At 43.9% G+C, this 18,228-nt stretch overlaps 1 protein-coding gene across 1 annotated transcript in view; it reads right to left on the bottom strand.

Annotated features, from left to right (window-relative positions):
• The window catches only part of IMPG1 (interphotoreceptor matrix proteoglycan 1), a 141,699-nt gene that overhangs the window by 112,116 nt on the left and 11,355 nt on the right, over positions 1-18,228 (bottom strand). Inside the window, exons 2-5 of the mRNA XM_069974176.1 lie at positions 15,046-15,212; positions 6,865-6,893; positions 4,133-4,203; positions 952-1,040 (exon numbers count right to left, since the gene is read on the bottom strand). Of these exons, the coding sequence (XP_069830277.1) occupies positions 952-1,040; positions 4,133-4,203; positions 6,865-6,893; positions 15,046-15,212 (356 nt within the window). The remainder of the gene's footprint in view (positions 1-951; positions 1,041-4,132; positions 4,204-6,864; positions 6,894-15,045; positions 15,213-18,228) is intronic.

The following is an 18,228-nucleotide window of genomic DNA, read 5'->3' on the forward strand; positions in this document are numbered from 1 at the left end:
TCACCTTCCCCCCGCCCTCCAGCTGCTGATTGACAGTTGACTGCCTATGCACAGCATGGATAGATATCTGCCAATCAACAGTTGGTAGGCGGAGTATTCTGCTTCTCATGAATATCCAGGACTACTGAGCTCATGCTTATAATAGAAAGGACTACTTAAAGGACAACTCCCACGAATTTTTTTTTAACTTATTTAACACATATTACAAAGTTATATAAGTTTGTAATGTGGTTAAATACCCTGTCTGGCCCCCTTCCCCCACTTTCGGACCCCCGAGCCCCCCCCCCCCGCCCGGAAGTTAAAGAATGTATACATTACCTATTTCGATCGTCACGGTCCTCTTCTCCCGGGCGGCATCTGGTGACGATGACGTCAGAGCCGGGGGTCGGTCCGGGTCTTCTTCCTCCTCGGCGTCTTCATAGAGTGAATGGGACGGAAAAGGCTACTGGTACACATGCACAACAGCAGCCTTTTCATTGGCTGGAGCGCATCACATGGCTTCCAGCCTGCTCAGCCCTGATTGTCTGAGGTTGCTGGAAGCCATGTGATGCGCTCCAGCCAATGAAAAGGCTGCCGGTGCGCAAGCGCACTGGCAGCCTTTTCCATCCCCAGGACTCGGAAGTCAGAGACATCGCTGGGCGGCGGACGGCGGTGACGGTGAGGCGGACGGCGGGCGAATGGAGTGGCGATCGTCACCGGAGGGATGGTGAGTATGGTGTCTGTGCGTGTCTGTGTTTTTTTTTTTTTGGGGGGGGGGGGTCCCACCGGAGTTGTCCTTTAATCTTTTTAAATTCTTTATCCCCCCCCCCCATTTTTCCAATTGACAAAAATCAAATTTACATATCCAAATAGCAAATATATACTGTAAAATCAGCTGATTTACAAGCCAAAGCCATATTAGAATATAATCTCTACTTCCCCCCACACTTGTAAAGTAAAAAAAAAAAATACCTTTAAGAGAGGTTTGGTATCATTTATAATTTCATTCAGTTGAGTATCATTTGTAGTAACAAAGAAAGTTGGTTGAAACTCTGGGAAATCTGTAAAGTAAAAGAGATATATATTTTATATATAATATTGTGTCCCTCAGGCTGCCATCACACACTGCAATTTTTTTGGGAGGGGGAGAACTGCCACTGCAGTGTTTGAGCCAAAGCCAGAAGTGGATCCAACGGGAATCAGAAGTATAAGTCCTTCTTTTATATTTCCCATTCCTTTTGAATCCAGGTAGAAAACTGTAGCTTTCCAAGAAAAACCTGCCTCACAACAGTCTCACACAGTTTTTTTGCAGATTGTTTGGCTTGTAAAAATTCTTATAAAAGAGTGCAAGAAAAATGTTATACCTAGAACCTGAAGCATTTTTGAAAATAACACCAGGGACTTAAAAGGCACAACAAAAATAAAGAGAAATACACGGTGTTATTCCATAGGCATTTGTAATAGGATATGAAAATTCCAGAATTTAATGTATGTAGAAAAGTTTTTTTTTAATAGAAAAAGCCACAAAAAATGTATAAGGTATACGTTTTTACAAGCCAAAAAAATAAAGAAATGCCAAATCTGGAAAATAACAGAGAAAGCTGTAGATTGCTTCAGATTCCTCCTAAGGCTAGGTTCACACATAATTTATTTTTTTTTTTTAGTAAAGAACGGACGCTGATTGCAATTGCCTCAGCGTCCGTTCTTTACTACAGGGGCGGCATTGCATTGAAGTCAATGCAATGCCGCCCTCTATTTTCATACATCGTTATTCTAACGCCTGATCTTTAGAACGGGCTTTAGAATAATGTGCCCGTCAATTATTTCCGGACACTGTTCACTGAACAGAGTCCGGAAACATCAGCTGTTCACACAATGCAATGTGCAGCAGCGGCCGCATATTGCATTGAAGTGAATGGCTAATTGATTTGCAGGTACATCTGACGGTGCACGCAAATCAATTGTGAAAAAAAAACGTTCCTGCAGCCGATACGGAGGTATTGGCTGCAGGAACTGGCTGAGTGCAGCCCGGCGGCCGGCTTTTAAACAATGTGTGAACATGGCCTTAGAGTGGATGCAAAAACAATGGGAACTATGAGGAAAGGCCGCTTTGTGATGTCTACTGGATCCACCTCTGGCTATGGCAAAAAAAAAACGAATCAGAGTTTTTCCTTAAAATTCTGCACCTAGTATCTCATAATGACAAACTGAAAATGGAACATTAGAAATACTTACTAATTAATCGAAAAAAAAAAAAAAAAAAAGGTTTTAAAATTCTGTATTCAAACTCTCATTCTGGAGAAGATTAATGGGGGAAAACTTTTTTTTTTATAAATTAAGTTTATTATACGACTCCAACATAACAAAATGCACAAAGAGTGAAAGGATTTGAAGACTTTCTGAGTGCACTTTGTATACATCAGTCAGTGATTGACCAAGTTGGCCTTTTCTGTGTGTTAAGACAAAAATCACGAAACGGTGAGCAGCAGGGACCTGGACACACTTTTGGACAGTAGAAGAGGGAGAACGGGAAAATCGGTGCAGTCTTTTTTTTATTTTTACCCAGCCTAGTGTGAATATAAAATTTGTCAAAGTGACTAGGTCACTAGGTACATTGCTTTGGGTTTTTGTACATGAACAGACCGGCGTGGGGATGTGGGTGTAGCGGCCCTTTTTTTGAACCGCCACCTGGTTACTGTGCACAGCGGCAGTCTGTTGCCAAGCAATGGCCCAGCGCCGGAGTACTGGCGGCAAGCCCACTGACGCCCAGTGTGACAAAACCCCCTCCCCTCTGTGATGCAGCTCTGTAAGAATCAATAGAGCCGTGTCACAGAACGGTGGGGAGATCATCACATTGGGGGCTGGCGGACCTGCCCCCAGTGCTCCGCGGCAGGGTGGTGCTCGGTAATAGGCCGACGTCATGTGCGGGATCCTGGCGCAATTTCAAAGAAAGGCTTATGCCTCCCCCACACCAGCGCTGATCCGCTAAGGGCCCTATTTCACAGGAACGATAATCGGCCGAATCGCCCCCATTCAGCCGATTATCGCTCAGTGGAATAGAGAGAATGATCAGCCGATGATCGTGTCATCGGCTGATCGTCCATTTAGGGCCAGACCTAAATTCATTGTTCCCCCACCGCGCATCGCTACGGTGGAATAGCGGTGTGCCGTGGGTGACCGACGATTTGAGAATACAGTACCTGCAGGGCTTCTCCTCCGCTCTGTCTTCCTCCCGCACGCTCTAGCTTCACAATGGCCAGTCAGCTGACGAAGCACTCAGCCAATCACAGGCCGGGACCGCCGCGGCCTGTGATTGGCTGAGTGGCCTGCCAGCTGACAGGCCATTCTGAAGCTAGAGTGCTCGGGACCCGGGGAGGAAGACAGAGCGAAGGAGAAGATTTGACAGGTAATGTATACTGCAAGGGCTGCAAGGACAATGGTAACAATGTCCCTGCAGCCCTTGCTCAACGATCATTGGGCCGTGGAATAGGCCCAGGAAACGAGCGGCGATCTAGCAGATCGGCTCTCATTTACATCGTTAATCGGGCCCTGCTCGGCCCGTGGAATAGGGCTCTAAAATAAAAAAAAAACAAAGTAATGTACCTAGTGGTGCATTCGCTTTAAAGCTGAGCAAAACCTTTAATTTCTTGTACGCAATAACTCCCAGTATTAAGAATGTTATAGAACACCTAAGCCTTCTATACAATACTTTAATTTTACTTGATATTATACTCAATATACAGTATGGTGCTTTTTTTGTACCTGTAAAAATTCTGGGTTCAATAAGAATTTGTGTCAGGTGCCACATTCATAAACAAAAAGGTTGCTCTTAAATTTTTTGAATTTTGATCATAGTTACGTACAGTGAAGAACGGGTCTGGCCTAGCACATGCAGTTAAATCATTTTCTGGTGTGGAATTATCCCAAGTGTTTTATAAATTTGGTGACTGTGACTGTAAGTTTTTATAACTGTACCCCGGTGCGCCATCAATATCATGGAATGTGCTTCGATAAGCAATATCTCTAATTGTCATTAAGTATTCTGCAGCAGGAGCTGACAGCTGCTATAGATTATCCTAGTCGGAGAAGTAGTCATTAGTCGTAATTGCATAATCATTAACATTAATACTGTAAATGGTTTAAGAAGACTTACCGGTTGTGGATACAGGAGAGTCCTCAATTACTACCGGAGAGAAAGTGGCTTCTGTAGGCTTCTCATCCTTCCTAGATAATAAGGTGCAATGTCAATCAGTTCTGGAAAACCTAAAAGAACCACACATGGGGATCTAATCTATTGCAAGTAGTAAACCTTAATTGGAGAAGATAAGTGCCACTTTCTCATGTATTGGATGTTCATCTATCCTACTGTGAACATTGAATGGATTAATTACTCCTACTTTTTCTGAGTTTGGGGAATGTGGATACACAAGGACAACAGTAGCAATACATATTTAAGGGAGGCAATTGTCCCTGTAATTGTGTCACAGCACGGTATACCGTAAACGTTTATAGTTGTTCAGACTAGAAAGGCTTCCAGTCTCTGATAGGTTCTACATTAAGGCCGATTATAAGAGCATTTGTAGTATAGATCATTGACCAGCCAGCTCACACAGCATGGCTAAAGGTATGTATGCAAAGCATGTGGGATAGGTAGCATGAGACAATTTACAGTGATAGCCTATGTTCACACAACGTAAGTTCCGTGAACTTTCGTAGTGCTACCTTCTGAGGCAATCCCGGCCGGAGTGTACACATATAGTATACACTCCGGCCAGGATCCCTAGCGGCGCCGTAAAAAACTGGCATGTCAGTTCTCTGCGGCTGCTATTCATTGAATAGCGGCCGCAGAAAACCCTGTCAGTTCTCACTGCGCTCCATAGTGTGCTGTGGGGAGTTCTGATGCGGGCGCGCACGGATGTGCCCGCATCAGAGTTCTGCAGCACTAAAGATCATCCGGCCGGTACTGCAGGGATGATCTTTTCTGAGACCGGCCGTTCTGTGACCCAGCCAGGTCACGGAACGGCCGGTCTCCTACAGCGTATGAACATGGCCATAATGAGGAAATGAGCTTCAATACGTCTGCAATTTGCTCATCAGCTTGCTGCCTTTTAATTGACTGCCGTTCTGTGCTGCTTGTCTCCGAGTGCTGAGAAAAGCTGGATCCAGTCCTAGGAAACTCTTCCCAGTTTTCCAGGACTGGATTCAGCTTTCCCCAGCACTTGGGAAGGAATGGCATGGAGCGGCAGTAAGTAAGGGTATGTTCACCCTGCGTAAAACAGGCGCAATCCCGCTCTCCACTCGGAATCCCTCCTGCCTCAGTGTGTCAATGGGAGGCATCATGCGCCTCCGCTCAAAGAATTGACACGTGAGTTCTTTGAGCGGAGAGTGGAGGTGCGCAAGGCATCTGCCTGTTTTTCTCAGTGTGAATGGGCCCTTAAAGGCAGTGCACATACAAATTCCAACAGCACCTTAAATGAAGCATGTTTGAGAAAGGCTTTAGTAGCAGGCAAAATGTTGACTTTGCTTTTTGGACTTTTGAATTCTGCAGTTTCCCAGGACTGGATTCAGCTTTTCCAGGCACCCTTCACTTTGTTATTACTGTAAATTCGCTCATCTCTAGTGATGATGATCTAGAAACTGGCAGCAATGATACTGTATATGTGCATCCATGCTGTCAGTTTCCCTTTAAGACTTTGCTCCCACACATCTTTTTTTGGAAATTCGCCATCTGTCATACTGAGGCCAAATAACAGTATTTTTTTCATAATGACAGCCGATATTTGTGTATCACTAATGATGTCTGTGCAGCCCTTACTAAACAATCATCGAGCCGGCCGGATGATCTTTTGCCCCTGTGAGTTCTAATCTGGGCTCATCAGTGCGCGCCAGCATCAGAACTCCACACTACATACTATGGAGCGTCCGGCCAGAGCCGCATACTCCATAGTGTGCACTGACAGGGTTTTCCACGGTCGCTATTCAATAAATAGCGGCCTCAGAAAACTGACATGTCAGTTTTCTACGGCATCACTAGGGATCCCGTCCGGAGTGGATACCATGTGTATACACTCCGACCAGGATTCCCTCGGCCTGCAGCACAGCGTAAGTTCCGTACCAATCATGGCCGTTGCAACAATGGCCGTGATTAGTACAGAACATACGTTGTGTGAACATGGCCTTACATTGAAAATAAGGCCATATTTTGCTTTTATTTTACTGTGTCTGAACATAGCCTAAGGGGGCACTCACATGTTCGGAACATCATTATGATGCCGGTAGCTTCGAAACTGTTTAAATCTTCATGCTACTGTACTGACACAGCGTGAGTCATGATGACAGGAGTTCCGAATTCCGGTCCATGGAACATCGTCCGTGCAAGGAACCGTAATTCAGAACATGGAAATGCCCCCTTAGGCTATGTTCACACAACGTTATATCTTCGTAAAAGTACGGCCGTTGTTGCCGATTGCAACAACGGCCGTGATTAAAATGAAAATATACGTTACGTTGCTGCCTATGGAATTCCGGCCGGAGCATATACACATAGTATACGCTTCGGCCGAAATCTCTAGCGGCGATGCAAAAAACTGATGTCGGTCAGAACCTATCAGTGCACACAATAAAGTGCGCAGCTCCGGCCGCGCGCTCCATTGTTTGCAGTGGGGAGTTCTGATGCGGGCATCAGAACTCAGCGGTGCTAAAGATCATCCGGCCGGGGGGATGATCTTATCTGACAACGGCCGGGTCACGCAACAGCCGGCGTCACACAATGTGTGAACATAGCCTTATACTGCATAATCTAAGTGGATAGACAGGCACAGCTGTTGCATTTATCAGTACCATCACGATCAGTTTTTATGTCTCTTAGTCCTGTTGATTACTTACTTTTCCGGGATTCTTTTCTCTTTAACTCTCTAGACAAGAAGAAAATATCTGTTATTCTTCATTATACATAATTATTACCAAAGCACATCACTTGAAGACAAGACGTAGGAGCCTCTGCACTATAAATGGGTTTTACTTTGAAACATTGAAATTACCTTTCATTTCATTTCGATTACTTTGTAAATGACAGAATTTTGTTTATTTAAAATATGCAAATTTCCGTTGGTAATGTCGCTGATTACAGGCTGCTGCTCGGAACATTCTTATTGTAAGAATGAGGCATCCATGCAGTAAAAATATTATTACAGAACCGTAAAATGGTCAGCATTTTCCCCGCTGTGCTTTAAGAACTTTCCCTGCTTGCATTTATGCACAATTATTCATTGTAGTACTTTAAGTGGATTGTTTTTCCTGAAAAGGTCCAGCATTAATAATATGTATTTGACGGATGAAAATAGGGGGCTTTCTACTAAGCTGAAAACAGTGTAATTTCACTCAATAGATGTTTACTACCGATGACTGACTACAGTAATAACTAAAATCTGTCGTGTATCGGGAAGGATGCACTTATAGCTTGTCAAATAAATAAAAAGTCTGGGGAGTGAGTAGCAGAAGGGCATGTTCCCTACTGTGTTTGTGTAGTTTATCAAAGGTAAGCCTCTATCCTCGATCCTCAACCAGGTACCGGTACTAAAGGTAGTGGTATATAATCTTGTAATATAAACTTTATTTACAAATATGTACCGCTTCTGTGTAATATCTTAGTGTCCTGGTATGGGTGGTCCACTAAGTTTTATACCACCTAGGTAAAGTATCTCTGTCAGGTGCCACACACTAAGGGATGAAGCTGTACTTAGCACTCCTGCCACTTGGTGTCCCACTTTCCTTTCCTATGTTAGGTGCACAGCTGCAGTGTATACAAGGTTATTTGTGTGTTATGTTGACCAATCACAGGTGCACTTTCTACCCCTGATCCACTTTCTATGCTGCTTCCTGTGACACAACCCTATAGAGGAGGGATTCCTGTTTGGGAGAAAAGTCGGTGTAGTCTAGTTTTAGTCTGGGAAGAGTTCAGTTCAGTATGGAGACTGAGACCACTAGTATGCAGTGCTGGAACACTTAAAGGTGGGGTGATGTGGGTAACCCTAGTGTATGACTGAGATCATTCTTATTGTCAGGACAGTCACCCCTAAAGAAAGAAGAGGGACTGATGCCCAGTAGGACAAAGTTGCTAAGAGCCGAAGTATCCTACTCACAACGCTCGACTAGCTTGGGAAATTTAGAGGAGTTAGCAATGCCCAGAGACAAAGACCTGGGACTCATGCTACCTAAGCTGGCTGTCACCGAGCTGGTTAGGCAGAAGGCGGTCACATGTACAGAAGCTATATATATATATATATATATATATATATATATATATATATATATATATAAATTAGTATGAGGATCTTCTTTTTTCAAGTATCAAGTATCCCGGCAGAATACTGCACTAATTAGTGAAGGGTGAGCGGTACCAGGGCATAAACAGATCTGCAGTTCCTTGTGGTAACTCTTAAAGCAGCACTATTAGCCCTTTACCTCATAAGTTGATCGCCGTTAGAACCGCTCCTGTTCGCCTCTTCAATCATCTTAAAATCGATAATTGCCCCTATGCAAATTTATGGCTGAGGAGCATTTGGGGCGTCGCCTTTCTCCGGGAGCATCGCTGTGTGCTGCCCAGTCTGCTCCCATCTGTCCCGCCCCTCTCCTCCTGCGCCCCCTCCCATCCAGCTCCCTCTTGCAGCCTCCTCCTGTCCCACCCATCTCACCCAGCCCGCCCTGCACAGTTCGGCCCACTATGCATGTTCATATATGCATAGTGGCCTCTTCCAAGCACATCTGCCAGGAAGCTGTCCCGTCGGCCAGCGGCCTGCTTCCCGCGCATGTGCGATTCGGCCAACGGGATAGCTTCCTGGCAGATGCTCTGGGTAGAGGCCACTATGCATATATGAATATGCGTAGTGGGCGGAATTATGCGGGGAGGAGGCTGCATGAGGAAGCTGGACAGGAGGGGAGGGGGCGCAGGAGGAGGGTGGCGGGTAAGATAGGAGCAGACTGGGCGGCACACAGCGATGCTCCCGGAGAAAGGCGACGCCCCAAATGCTCCTCAGCCATGAATTTGCATAGGGGCAATTATCGATTTTAAGATGATTGAAGAGGCGAACAGGAGCGGTTCTAACGGCGATCAACTTATGGGGTAAAGGGCTACTGTGGCATATCAGCAGGTTCTCTTGGCAGAACCTGCTGCTAGTGCCGCTTTAAGGAAATGATACTTTTTTTTTCCAGATAACTTCATATTGCAAAATTACATAACCTTATTAAAATAATGTTTAAAATATTTCTATTATTACCTTTAATATTGTTCTTCAGGGTATAGTACCAGGAATTTTACCAGATAAAAAAGTGAAGCATGCTGTGCTACTATGTTCAGGATTTTCTTTTTGTTGGAATTTATAATGTTAAAGGGGTGGGCCACTTTATAGTAAAATAGTTCAGTATACAGTATTAGTAACTGTACTCACTGTATATAGTGACAGCGGCTCCCTGTGTACCTCATAGAGCTGATATCAGACTCCCCTCCACCGGATTTGGCTGCCCTGCTCTGTTTTGTTTCTGTCAATAAATGGCCGAAATGGAGGAGCATGTGACCGAGCCCCACCCCCCAGTGTCCACCACTGAACCTATAGATGTCTATGGAGGACACAGGGGGAGGGGCATGGTCACATGCTCCTCCATGTCAGCCATTTTATGGACAGAAACAAAACAGAGCAGTACAGCACAGCCTGGAGGAGGGGAGTCTGATATTAGCTCTATGAAGTACACAGGGAGCTGCTGTCAGTAAATACAGTAACACTTACTAATACTGTACACTGTATACTATAAAGTGGACGCCTTTTAATATAAGGGTATGTTCATAAACAATTTTTGAGGCCTTATTTTGGGATGGCTGTCACTTTGAGGTGAAAATACAGTCATATTTTGGTAAATTACAGCCATAAAAAGGATATGTTCAATATTTTAAACCTGTTAGTCCATACTTTGTGTGCAATGGGCCACATTACATTTTTGATATATATATATATATATATATATACATACACTGTATATATATATATATATATATATATATATCCTGTATATATAGATATATATATGTACCATATTTTCCGGCATATAAGGCGACCCATGACTTTTAAGCAGATTTTCAGGGGCTCGCCTTATACGCCGGAAAATGTTAACCCCTGCCTCACCGCAGACCTGCTGTGGTCAAACAGGGGTTAACTGCAGCTAAATAAAAAACAAACATTTAACTCACCTAGGGCGCCTTCCCGACCTCCGTGCGCCTCCAGTACCATTCCCGGCATAGAGACGCTCGGCTGCTGGGAGAGCTTCGGGAGAATAAGAGAGGCTTTGGCAACTTCCGGTGCCTCTCTCATTCTCCCGAAGCTCTCCCAGCAGCCGAGCGTCTCCGAGCCTCTCCGATGAGATGCTCGGCTGCTAGGGAGAGGTTCGGCGATTGTGCTCAGGTAGTATGTGTCACACTGCCTGCGCCGGGAACGGTTCGGGAGGTGCACAGAGGCCAGTAACGGTTGGTGAGTTAAATGTTTTTTTTTTTTTTTTTAATACTGGTCGCCCTGATACGGTGGAGATGGGGCCATTTTTGAGCCCCCCCACCGTATGGGGCAACCATATTCGGCATATAAGACGACCCTCGACTTTAACCCCGATTTTTCAGGCTTAAAAAGTCATCTTATATGCCGGAAAATACGGTCGTTTACTTATAATTCAAGCTGTATTTTTCTCCTCTTTTTATCTTTTGTGTAAACATAGCCTATGCCGGTAAAGTAGCATGTATATAAGGACACTACCAGCTGAACAAAACCCACCCCTGACCCATCAGCTATTTCCCCTCTCTTCTCACTAACTTGATTTTTCCCCCCCATTTAACGCTAGTGTCCTATTCACATATTCTGTCCTTAGTAAAAAGTGAATAAAGAGGCTGTTTTCTCCTACAAGGTCACAAAACATGTTGAGCTGATATAAACAGAAGGCTTTATTGATCTTGTATGTTCTATATATAAAGGTTACCATGAAAAACAAGTTGACATACTAGACACATTTTATTCCACGTCAGTATCAAAAAATATGCAGTAATCTCAAGGAGGGCAGAAGGTTCAAGATCCCCAGAGCCGCTTTGTGTTCCCTTTACAGATGTAGCTTTATAGACAGGTGAAAACTTATGTAAATGAGCTGTAAACATATGCACAGAAGGCGATCATTATAAGCAACAAGCAATAATAACCGCATGTACATAAACCCGCTTATTATGCATAGCCAGAATGCTTCACATTGACGTCTAATAACTGGCTACATACAGAAAACATTCTACACCTGTATTTATACCAGTCATTTCCTTTCTGCTGCAGCGTTCACAAAAAAATGGCGCAATCTTTCCATAACTAAAGATATGTTAATGAGACAATCTGTAACACTACTCTATGGTCAGGCTCATATGGTCGTGTTTTTCCCGATGCAATCCAATATGAAGAGACCAAAGCCACATGGCTACCTTGTGGATTGTGTACTTTGGTGACAAATTCAAATAATGTCAACTTATTTTTTTAATCATCTTTATATGGAGGAAAGGGATGTAATGTTTTTATAGCTGTTCTTCAGGGGTGTTTGCTGTTGTTTTTTTTTCAGCTTTGTATAAGCTTTGTATTACTTAAGGTATTAGGGTATGCTCGCACTGACCAATAGGCGAGGAATTAAAGGGGTTATCCAGTGCTACAAAAACATGGCCACTTTTCCCCCTCTCTTGTCTCCAGGTCAGGTGTGGTTTGCAATTAAGCTCCATTTACTTCAATGGAACTGAGTTTGAAACCCCACCCAATCTGAAGACAAGAGAGAAGGAAAAGTGGCCATGTTTTTGAAGCACTGGATAACCCCTTTAAAGAGGAAAGTGTTCTGCTTGAGGGTGCGTTCACACTACGGAATCCGCGAGGATAACATCCCATGGATTCCGTCACTCGAACCCGCTCGCTCCCGCTTGACTCTTCGCACATGCCATAGATTCCGCCACCTGCCCAAAGAATTGGCATGTCTGCTATGTTGAGTGCACCACTCCTGCCCCCGCAAGAAATAACCCCTTTCTTGCTGGGGTGGACACAGTGCGCTCAACACAGCAGGTGGAGCCCATTCTGACCCCAAGAAGGTTAGGTTGAGATGGGCATCTGTACAGATGCTGCATATTGAATAGAACCCCTGACAAAATGATGGGTGTTCTGCTTCTGCCCCCCCCCCCCCCTCCTTTTTAATTTTTTAGATATTGGTATCCTGAGGACTACCATGATGACCAGTAGATTTTTATTTTTAATAAAATGGTCAATGGGGGTGGGGGTGGAGATGAGGATGTGAATAAAATAATTTTCTAGAGTGTATTGTCTTTCTTTTACAGGCTAAGTAGTGGAATCTGTGTGATAGATGGCATCCCATCCATTATTAAGTGGGGGTTTAGTGTAAGCCGGTAAAATGGCTAACACTAACCCTCACATTATTACCCCAGCAACCAGCACTGCAGGGGTAGTTGGAAGAGTTGACTACCAATAGTCCCAAAGCATCAAAAATGGTCATTATTAGTCTGCTGCTGTTTGGTTCTAGACCTGGCTGGTTAGGGAAAAGAGAAGGGAAGGGTCACATGCATCCCCACTTAACCTCTCTGGGAGTTAAGTGGGGATGCATATGACCCCCCCCCCTTCCCTTTTCCCTAAACAGCCAGGTTTAGAACTTCAGCCTTCAAAGTTGTTGACTTTCAACAAGCTTTATTTAATATCTGACCCCCCAGAGCCAAACATGGATTTCTGTAATGAAATCCATGTTCGCGTTAAAGTACTCGAACACCCAGATTGGGACATGGACCCTGATTTTTTTACAGTCCGATTCCACTCATCTTTCAACATCTCTTTCAGTGCAGGAGAGGAGGCTCCACAGAGTTTCTTTAACATTCATCCCCTGCTATAAGGAGGGAAATGGAGAGAGAAGTGCACAGTTTAATGCTTCTTCTCAACGCTTCTATTGGAAAGTGGGGGTCATCACCCAGACAGATCTAAACTTTTGACATGTCTCTAAGACCTGTTAATTTTTTTTCTTTTTTATGACAGTAACACTTTAAAGATTATCAGTAGACTAGCAGTAAAGGAAGTGAAAGCAGCATGGTAGTAGTCCCCATGTGCCATTCCCTATCTTACTCAACACCATTAATCATAATTTTCTAACAATCGTTTTATCTGGAGAATGTTCTTAAATAGTTTTTAGATGAGCAGTCCCCATCTGTACTTTATCTATTTCTCTCTGTAGTAAATGGATTACAGAAACCGATTTGTCTGCATTATCTCCTGAAATGTGAATGCAGTTAAAGTGATTGTTGACAAACATTAATTTTCATATTCTCTGTAAAATAAAATACTGGGTTTGTCTCAGTCATACTGAAAACTATAAGATCCCCATTGGGGAGTAGCTACACACACGATGGATCCGCAGCGGATTTTACACTGTGAATTCGCAGTGAAATCCGCTGCGGATCGCTTGTCATTCATTTTCAATGAGAAGACATACTCGCAGTCGGATTGACATCCCTCTGCCAGTATTTAAATGCCACCCGTTAACCCCCAGCTGGCTGGAGCATACTGTACCTGCTCCACGCTCCGGCTTGCTTCAGGGGGTTCCCGGCTGGACGTCCTGCTCAGCCAATCAGTGCACTGCCCTGCTACAAGCACTGAGCGGGACGCCCAGATGCCGGGAGCCCCCAAAGCAAGCTGGAGCGTGGAGCAGGTACAGTATGCTCCAGCCAGCGGGGGGTTAACGGTGGCATTTAAATACTCGCAGGGGGATGTCAATCCAGCTGCCAGTGTGTCTTCTCATTGAAAATGAATGACAAGGGATCTGCAGCAGATTTTACAGCGAATTTGAGGTGTAAAATTTGCTGCAGATCCGCTGTGTGTGAAACTACCCTAGATCTAGCTTTTTAGACCTTGCCCAGAGGCTTATAAGCTTGAGCTGTTTACTTTAAGTGGGTACTTTGAAAAAAAAAATGTTTCCAAACCAACTGGTTTGAGATTTGTATATTATTTCTATTAAAAAAAATGTCTTCCAGTACTTTTCAGCTGCTGTATGTCCTGCAGTAAGTGGTGTATTCTTTCCAACCTGATATAGTGCTCTCTGCTGCCACCTCTGTTTGTGACAGGAACTGTCCAGAGCATGAGAGCTTTTCTAGGGGATTTGCTACTTCTGTGGACAATTCCTAACATGGACAGAGGTGGCAGCAGAGAGCACTGTGTTAGGCTGGAAAGAATACACCACTTCCTGCAGGACATACAGCAGTGGATAAGTATTGGAAGGCTTGAGATTTTTTAAGTAAAAGTAATTTAAAATGTGTATAACTTTTCTAACATCAGTTAATTAAAAAAAAAAATTTTCTCCAGAGTATCGCTTTAGTCGAAGTAAATTTTTGCTTCCATTACCATGAAAATTTTTTGCTTTCATTACCATGGATGTAATACAGTGTACTAGAGTTGCACTATATTCTGGCTCTTAAAGGGGTTGTCCAGCGGAAAACATTTTTTCTTTCAAATCTGCTGGTGTCAGAAAGTTATATATTTGTAAATTACTTCTATGAAAAATTCTCAAGTCTTCCAGTACTTATCAGCTGCTGTATGTCCTCCACTAAATGTTGTTTTATTTTCAGTCTGACACAGTGCTCTCTGCTGACATCTCTGGCTGAGAAAGAAACTGTCCAGAGCAGGAGAGGTTTTCTATGGGGATTCATAGAAAACCGAGACAGAGTTCCTGTCTCGGCCAGAGGTGTCAGCAGAGAGCACTGTGTCAGACTGAAAATAAAACACTTCCTGCATTACATACAGCAGCTAATAAGTATGGGAAGACTTGAGAATTTGTAATAGAAGTAAATTACAAATCTAAATAACTTTCTGACACCAGCTGATTTTTGCTGGACAATCCCTTTAAAAACGCAGCTAGTAAAGCTACAACATGTACTAAGTAAAAAGCTGTGACTAATAGGCAGGGGCTTTACGGCTCCAACAATGTAAATCTACCCAGTGATGATCATTCCTACATATTCTTTACCTGTTCAATAATATCCAGATGTTCTTGAGAATTACTAAAGTTCTTTCCAACGTCAAATAAGCAAAAGGATTCTTGTTGACATGCATCAACCCAGGACTGGTATTCTTTAGTTTGAGGAATTCGATCCATGAAGATCCGAAAGGCTTCCCATACTGCTTCCTGGCAGACTAAAAGAGTGGAAAAAAACAGACGTCATTTGCTTATATATGGATGTACTATACAGTTTATTGTATTGTGGATTATACCTCAATGTTTTACCAGGCATATTACTTTTGAGGAAAGCCTTGCTGGTGAATAGGAACTACGCCTGGTGCAGGGATACCCTCCACCTCCACAAGACTACACCTTTGCTATAATTGAGGTTACTTTTTTTTCTCATCCTCTGCAGGAAGAGGCAAGAGGTGAAATTGCAGCTGCTGATTTAAACAATCGGTAATTTTTTAATGACAATCCTTTAAAGTGACTCTGTACCCACAATCTGACCCCCCTAAACCGCTTGTACTGTCAGATAGCTGCTTTTAATTTAAGATCTGTCCTGGGGTTCGTTTGGTAGGTGATGCAGTGTTTGTCCTAAAAAACTACTTTTAAAATTGCAGCCCCATGCCCAACGGCTGGGGCTTAGAATGTGTATGCATTAGGCTGGCACAACCTCTCTGTCCCTCCTACCCGCCCTCCTCATCATTAGGAATTCTCCAGGCAGATTGCCTACTATTCGTCAGCTGTGTGAATACTGAAGATGGGCTGGATCATTAAGGCACCTGTGCAATGTTCAGACAGGAGAAAATGTTCCAGTGGCATTCCTAATGATGAAGAGGGCGGGGAGGAGGGACAGAGAGGTTGTGCCAGCCTAATGCATACACAATCTAAGCCCCGGCCATTGTGTACGGGGCTGCAAGTTTAAAAGTTGTTTTTTTAGGACAATAACCGCATCAACTGCTGAACGGACTCCAGGACAGATCTTGGATTAAGAGCAGCTATCCGAAGGTACAAGTGGTTTGGGGGGGGGGGGCAGAATGTGGGTATACACTCGCTTTAATATTATTATTTCAAAACGGTGAAATTGCAGCTGCTGATTTAAACAATCGGTCATTTTCTGATGACACTCCTTTTTTAAAACATAACTTTTGGGGGTATTTCACCATAAATTTGAAATATGAAGCTTTTATAGCTTTTCTATAATTCTATTATTATTATTCATATTTTCTATGACTATTAATTGTACAGTTTCAGTTGCCTTTATATACGTTGTAGATCTGTTTCAAACTCAAGGGCCATAGAGAGCCACACATATTCTAGAACTTCAAGTATTAAACAACATTTCTGATTTTATTGCACTATGTCACTGACTGTATACTTTACCGACCATGGAGCAGAGACTGCCAAACAGCCAAGTACAAACTACCATTATAAATTGCCCAAAACTCAGCAAACTGGGCTAGGTTTATGTATACATGTAAAAGAAATGTCGGGAAGCTATCGAGAAACAGGAGAGTCCTGGGGCCATAAAGAAGCACAATTTTGCTTGTTCTTATTCAATTGTGTCACAACTAGAGTCGTGGATCCGCTGTACCACCACTAGCGATGGTGTAAGCCGGACCAGGGAGCGGAGTCTAAGGGGCCACTGGTTTTTCACCAGTGCCCACCGCAAGGCCGGATGGACTTGCTGCAAAGGCTTCCCTCACTTGGCTACCCCTCACTTGGCTTGCTAGCGGCAGCAGACGAGGTGCAGCTGGGGAAATGTCTGCAGGCAGGAACACAGCAGGACTCATGGCTGGAACCACAGGCAGCAGGAAACCAACTGGACTCATGGCTGGAACCACAGGCAGCAGGAAACCAACTGGACTCATGGCTGGAACCACAGGCAGCAGGAAACCAACAGGACTCATGGCTGGAACCACAGGCAGCAGGAAACCAACAGGACTCATGGCTGGAACCACAGGCAGCAGGAAACCAACAGGACTCATGGCTGGAACCACAGGCAGCAGGAAACCAACTGGACTCATGGCTGGAACCACAGGCAGCAGGAAACCAACAGGACTCATGGCTGGAACCACAGGCAGCAGGAAACCAACTGGACTCATGGCTGGAACCACAGGCAAAAATAATCACAGGCAGCTGGGACCACACGTTAAATCTCCGACAGCCGGCGCGCACCCTAAGAGATGGGGACTTGTGCGCCGTCAAGAGAAGGAAAAGCTGGAGTGTGGAGCGGTGAGGCACTCCAGGGCGGCGAAGATGAGACAATGCCTAGCCCGGGCACATGGGCTCCGGCGTCCGCAGCCGGCAAGGGACAGGGAGAGTGGTTGCAACCAAGTTATTTTTGTCTCACAATTCTGACCTAATATCTCAAAATTTTAATTTTTTTCCCCCTGACCATAATGGGAAAATCACAAGTAGAAAAAATAAAAACAAAAATCAGCTTTCTGTGTTTCTATAAAGTATATTGCTATGTATAAGCTATATTGCTATGTATAGTTGATGCCACTACAGTGGATATGAAATGAATATCTTATGAACTAGACCATTAGAGGGAAACTCTAAGAATAACAGAGACTACCATTGTAATTATACTGTATGCTATTTAAGACTCTACATGCAATAATTTCTTGGCCATCTGGCTATCTGTTTATTTGAGACGCTGCTTAGTGATAGACAAGGGGGCCCTTGGGACTCATATGTTCGATCTGTACTCTCAGCAATATTAGGGTACTGGTAGTGTGTGTGAATATATGGCACCTGCATGTCTGTTTCCAGCGGCCAAGAAGTAGAAGATGGTTGGATACAGAGGAGGATGTGATTGCACGGATGGTGATGATCATAAGAATCTTAACGAGTCCGACTAATTACTATGAAAAGCAGGGGGGGGCGTGGGGACATGGTTTTCTTTAAAGGAGAACGATCCTCATATGTATTGGCAATAGGGTTATGGACTGAGAGGTAAGAGAACTCAATACAAGAACAGCTAGTTCTTCCGATTTTCTCAGTCTTCTAAAATACTGTCATTCTATTCAACATAAATAGAATTTTATAAATGTGATCGACGCCAAAGTTCTCCCATAAGAAAGTCTTGACAAGTTTCAGCTCACTTTCTCAGCCTAAAACTGAAACAGTTGTCAAGAACGAGAGATTTGCACGTCATGTCTTCCCGTTTTCAATTCATTACATAGAACTAAGCTAAATTCT

The sequence above is a fragment of the Dendropsophus ebraccatus genome, chromosome 6 (genome assembly GCF_027789765.1).
Source record: "Dendropsophus ebraccatus isolate aDenEbr1 chromosome 6, aDenEbr1.pat, whole genome shotgun sequence".
NCBI lineage: Eukaryota > Metazoa > Chordata > Amphibia > Anura > Hylidae > Dendropsophus > Dendropsophus ebraccatus.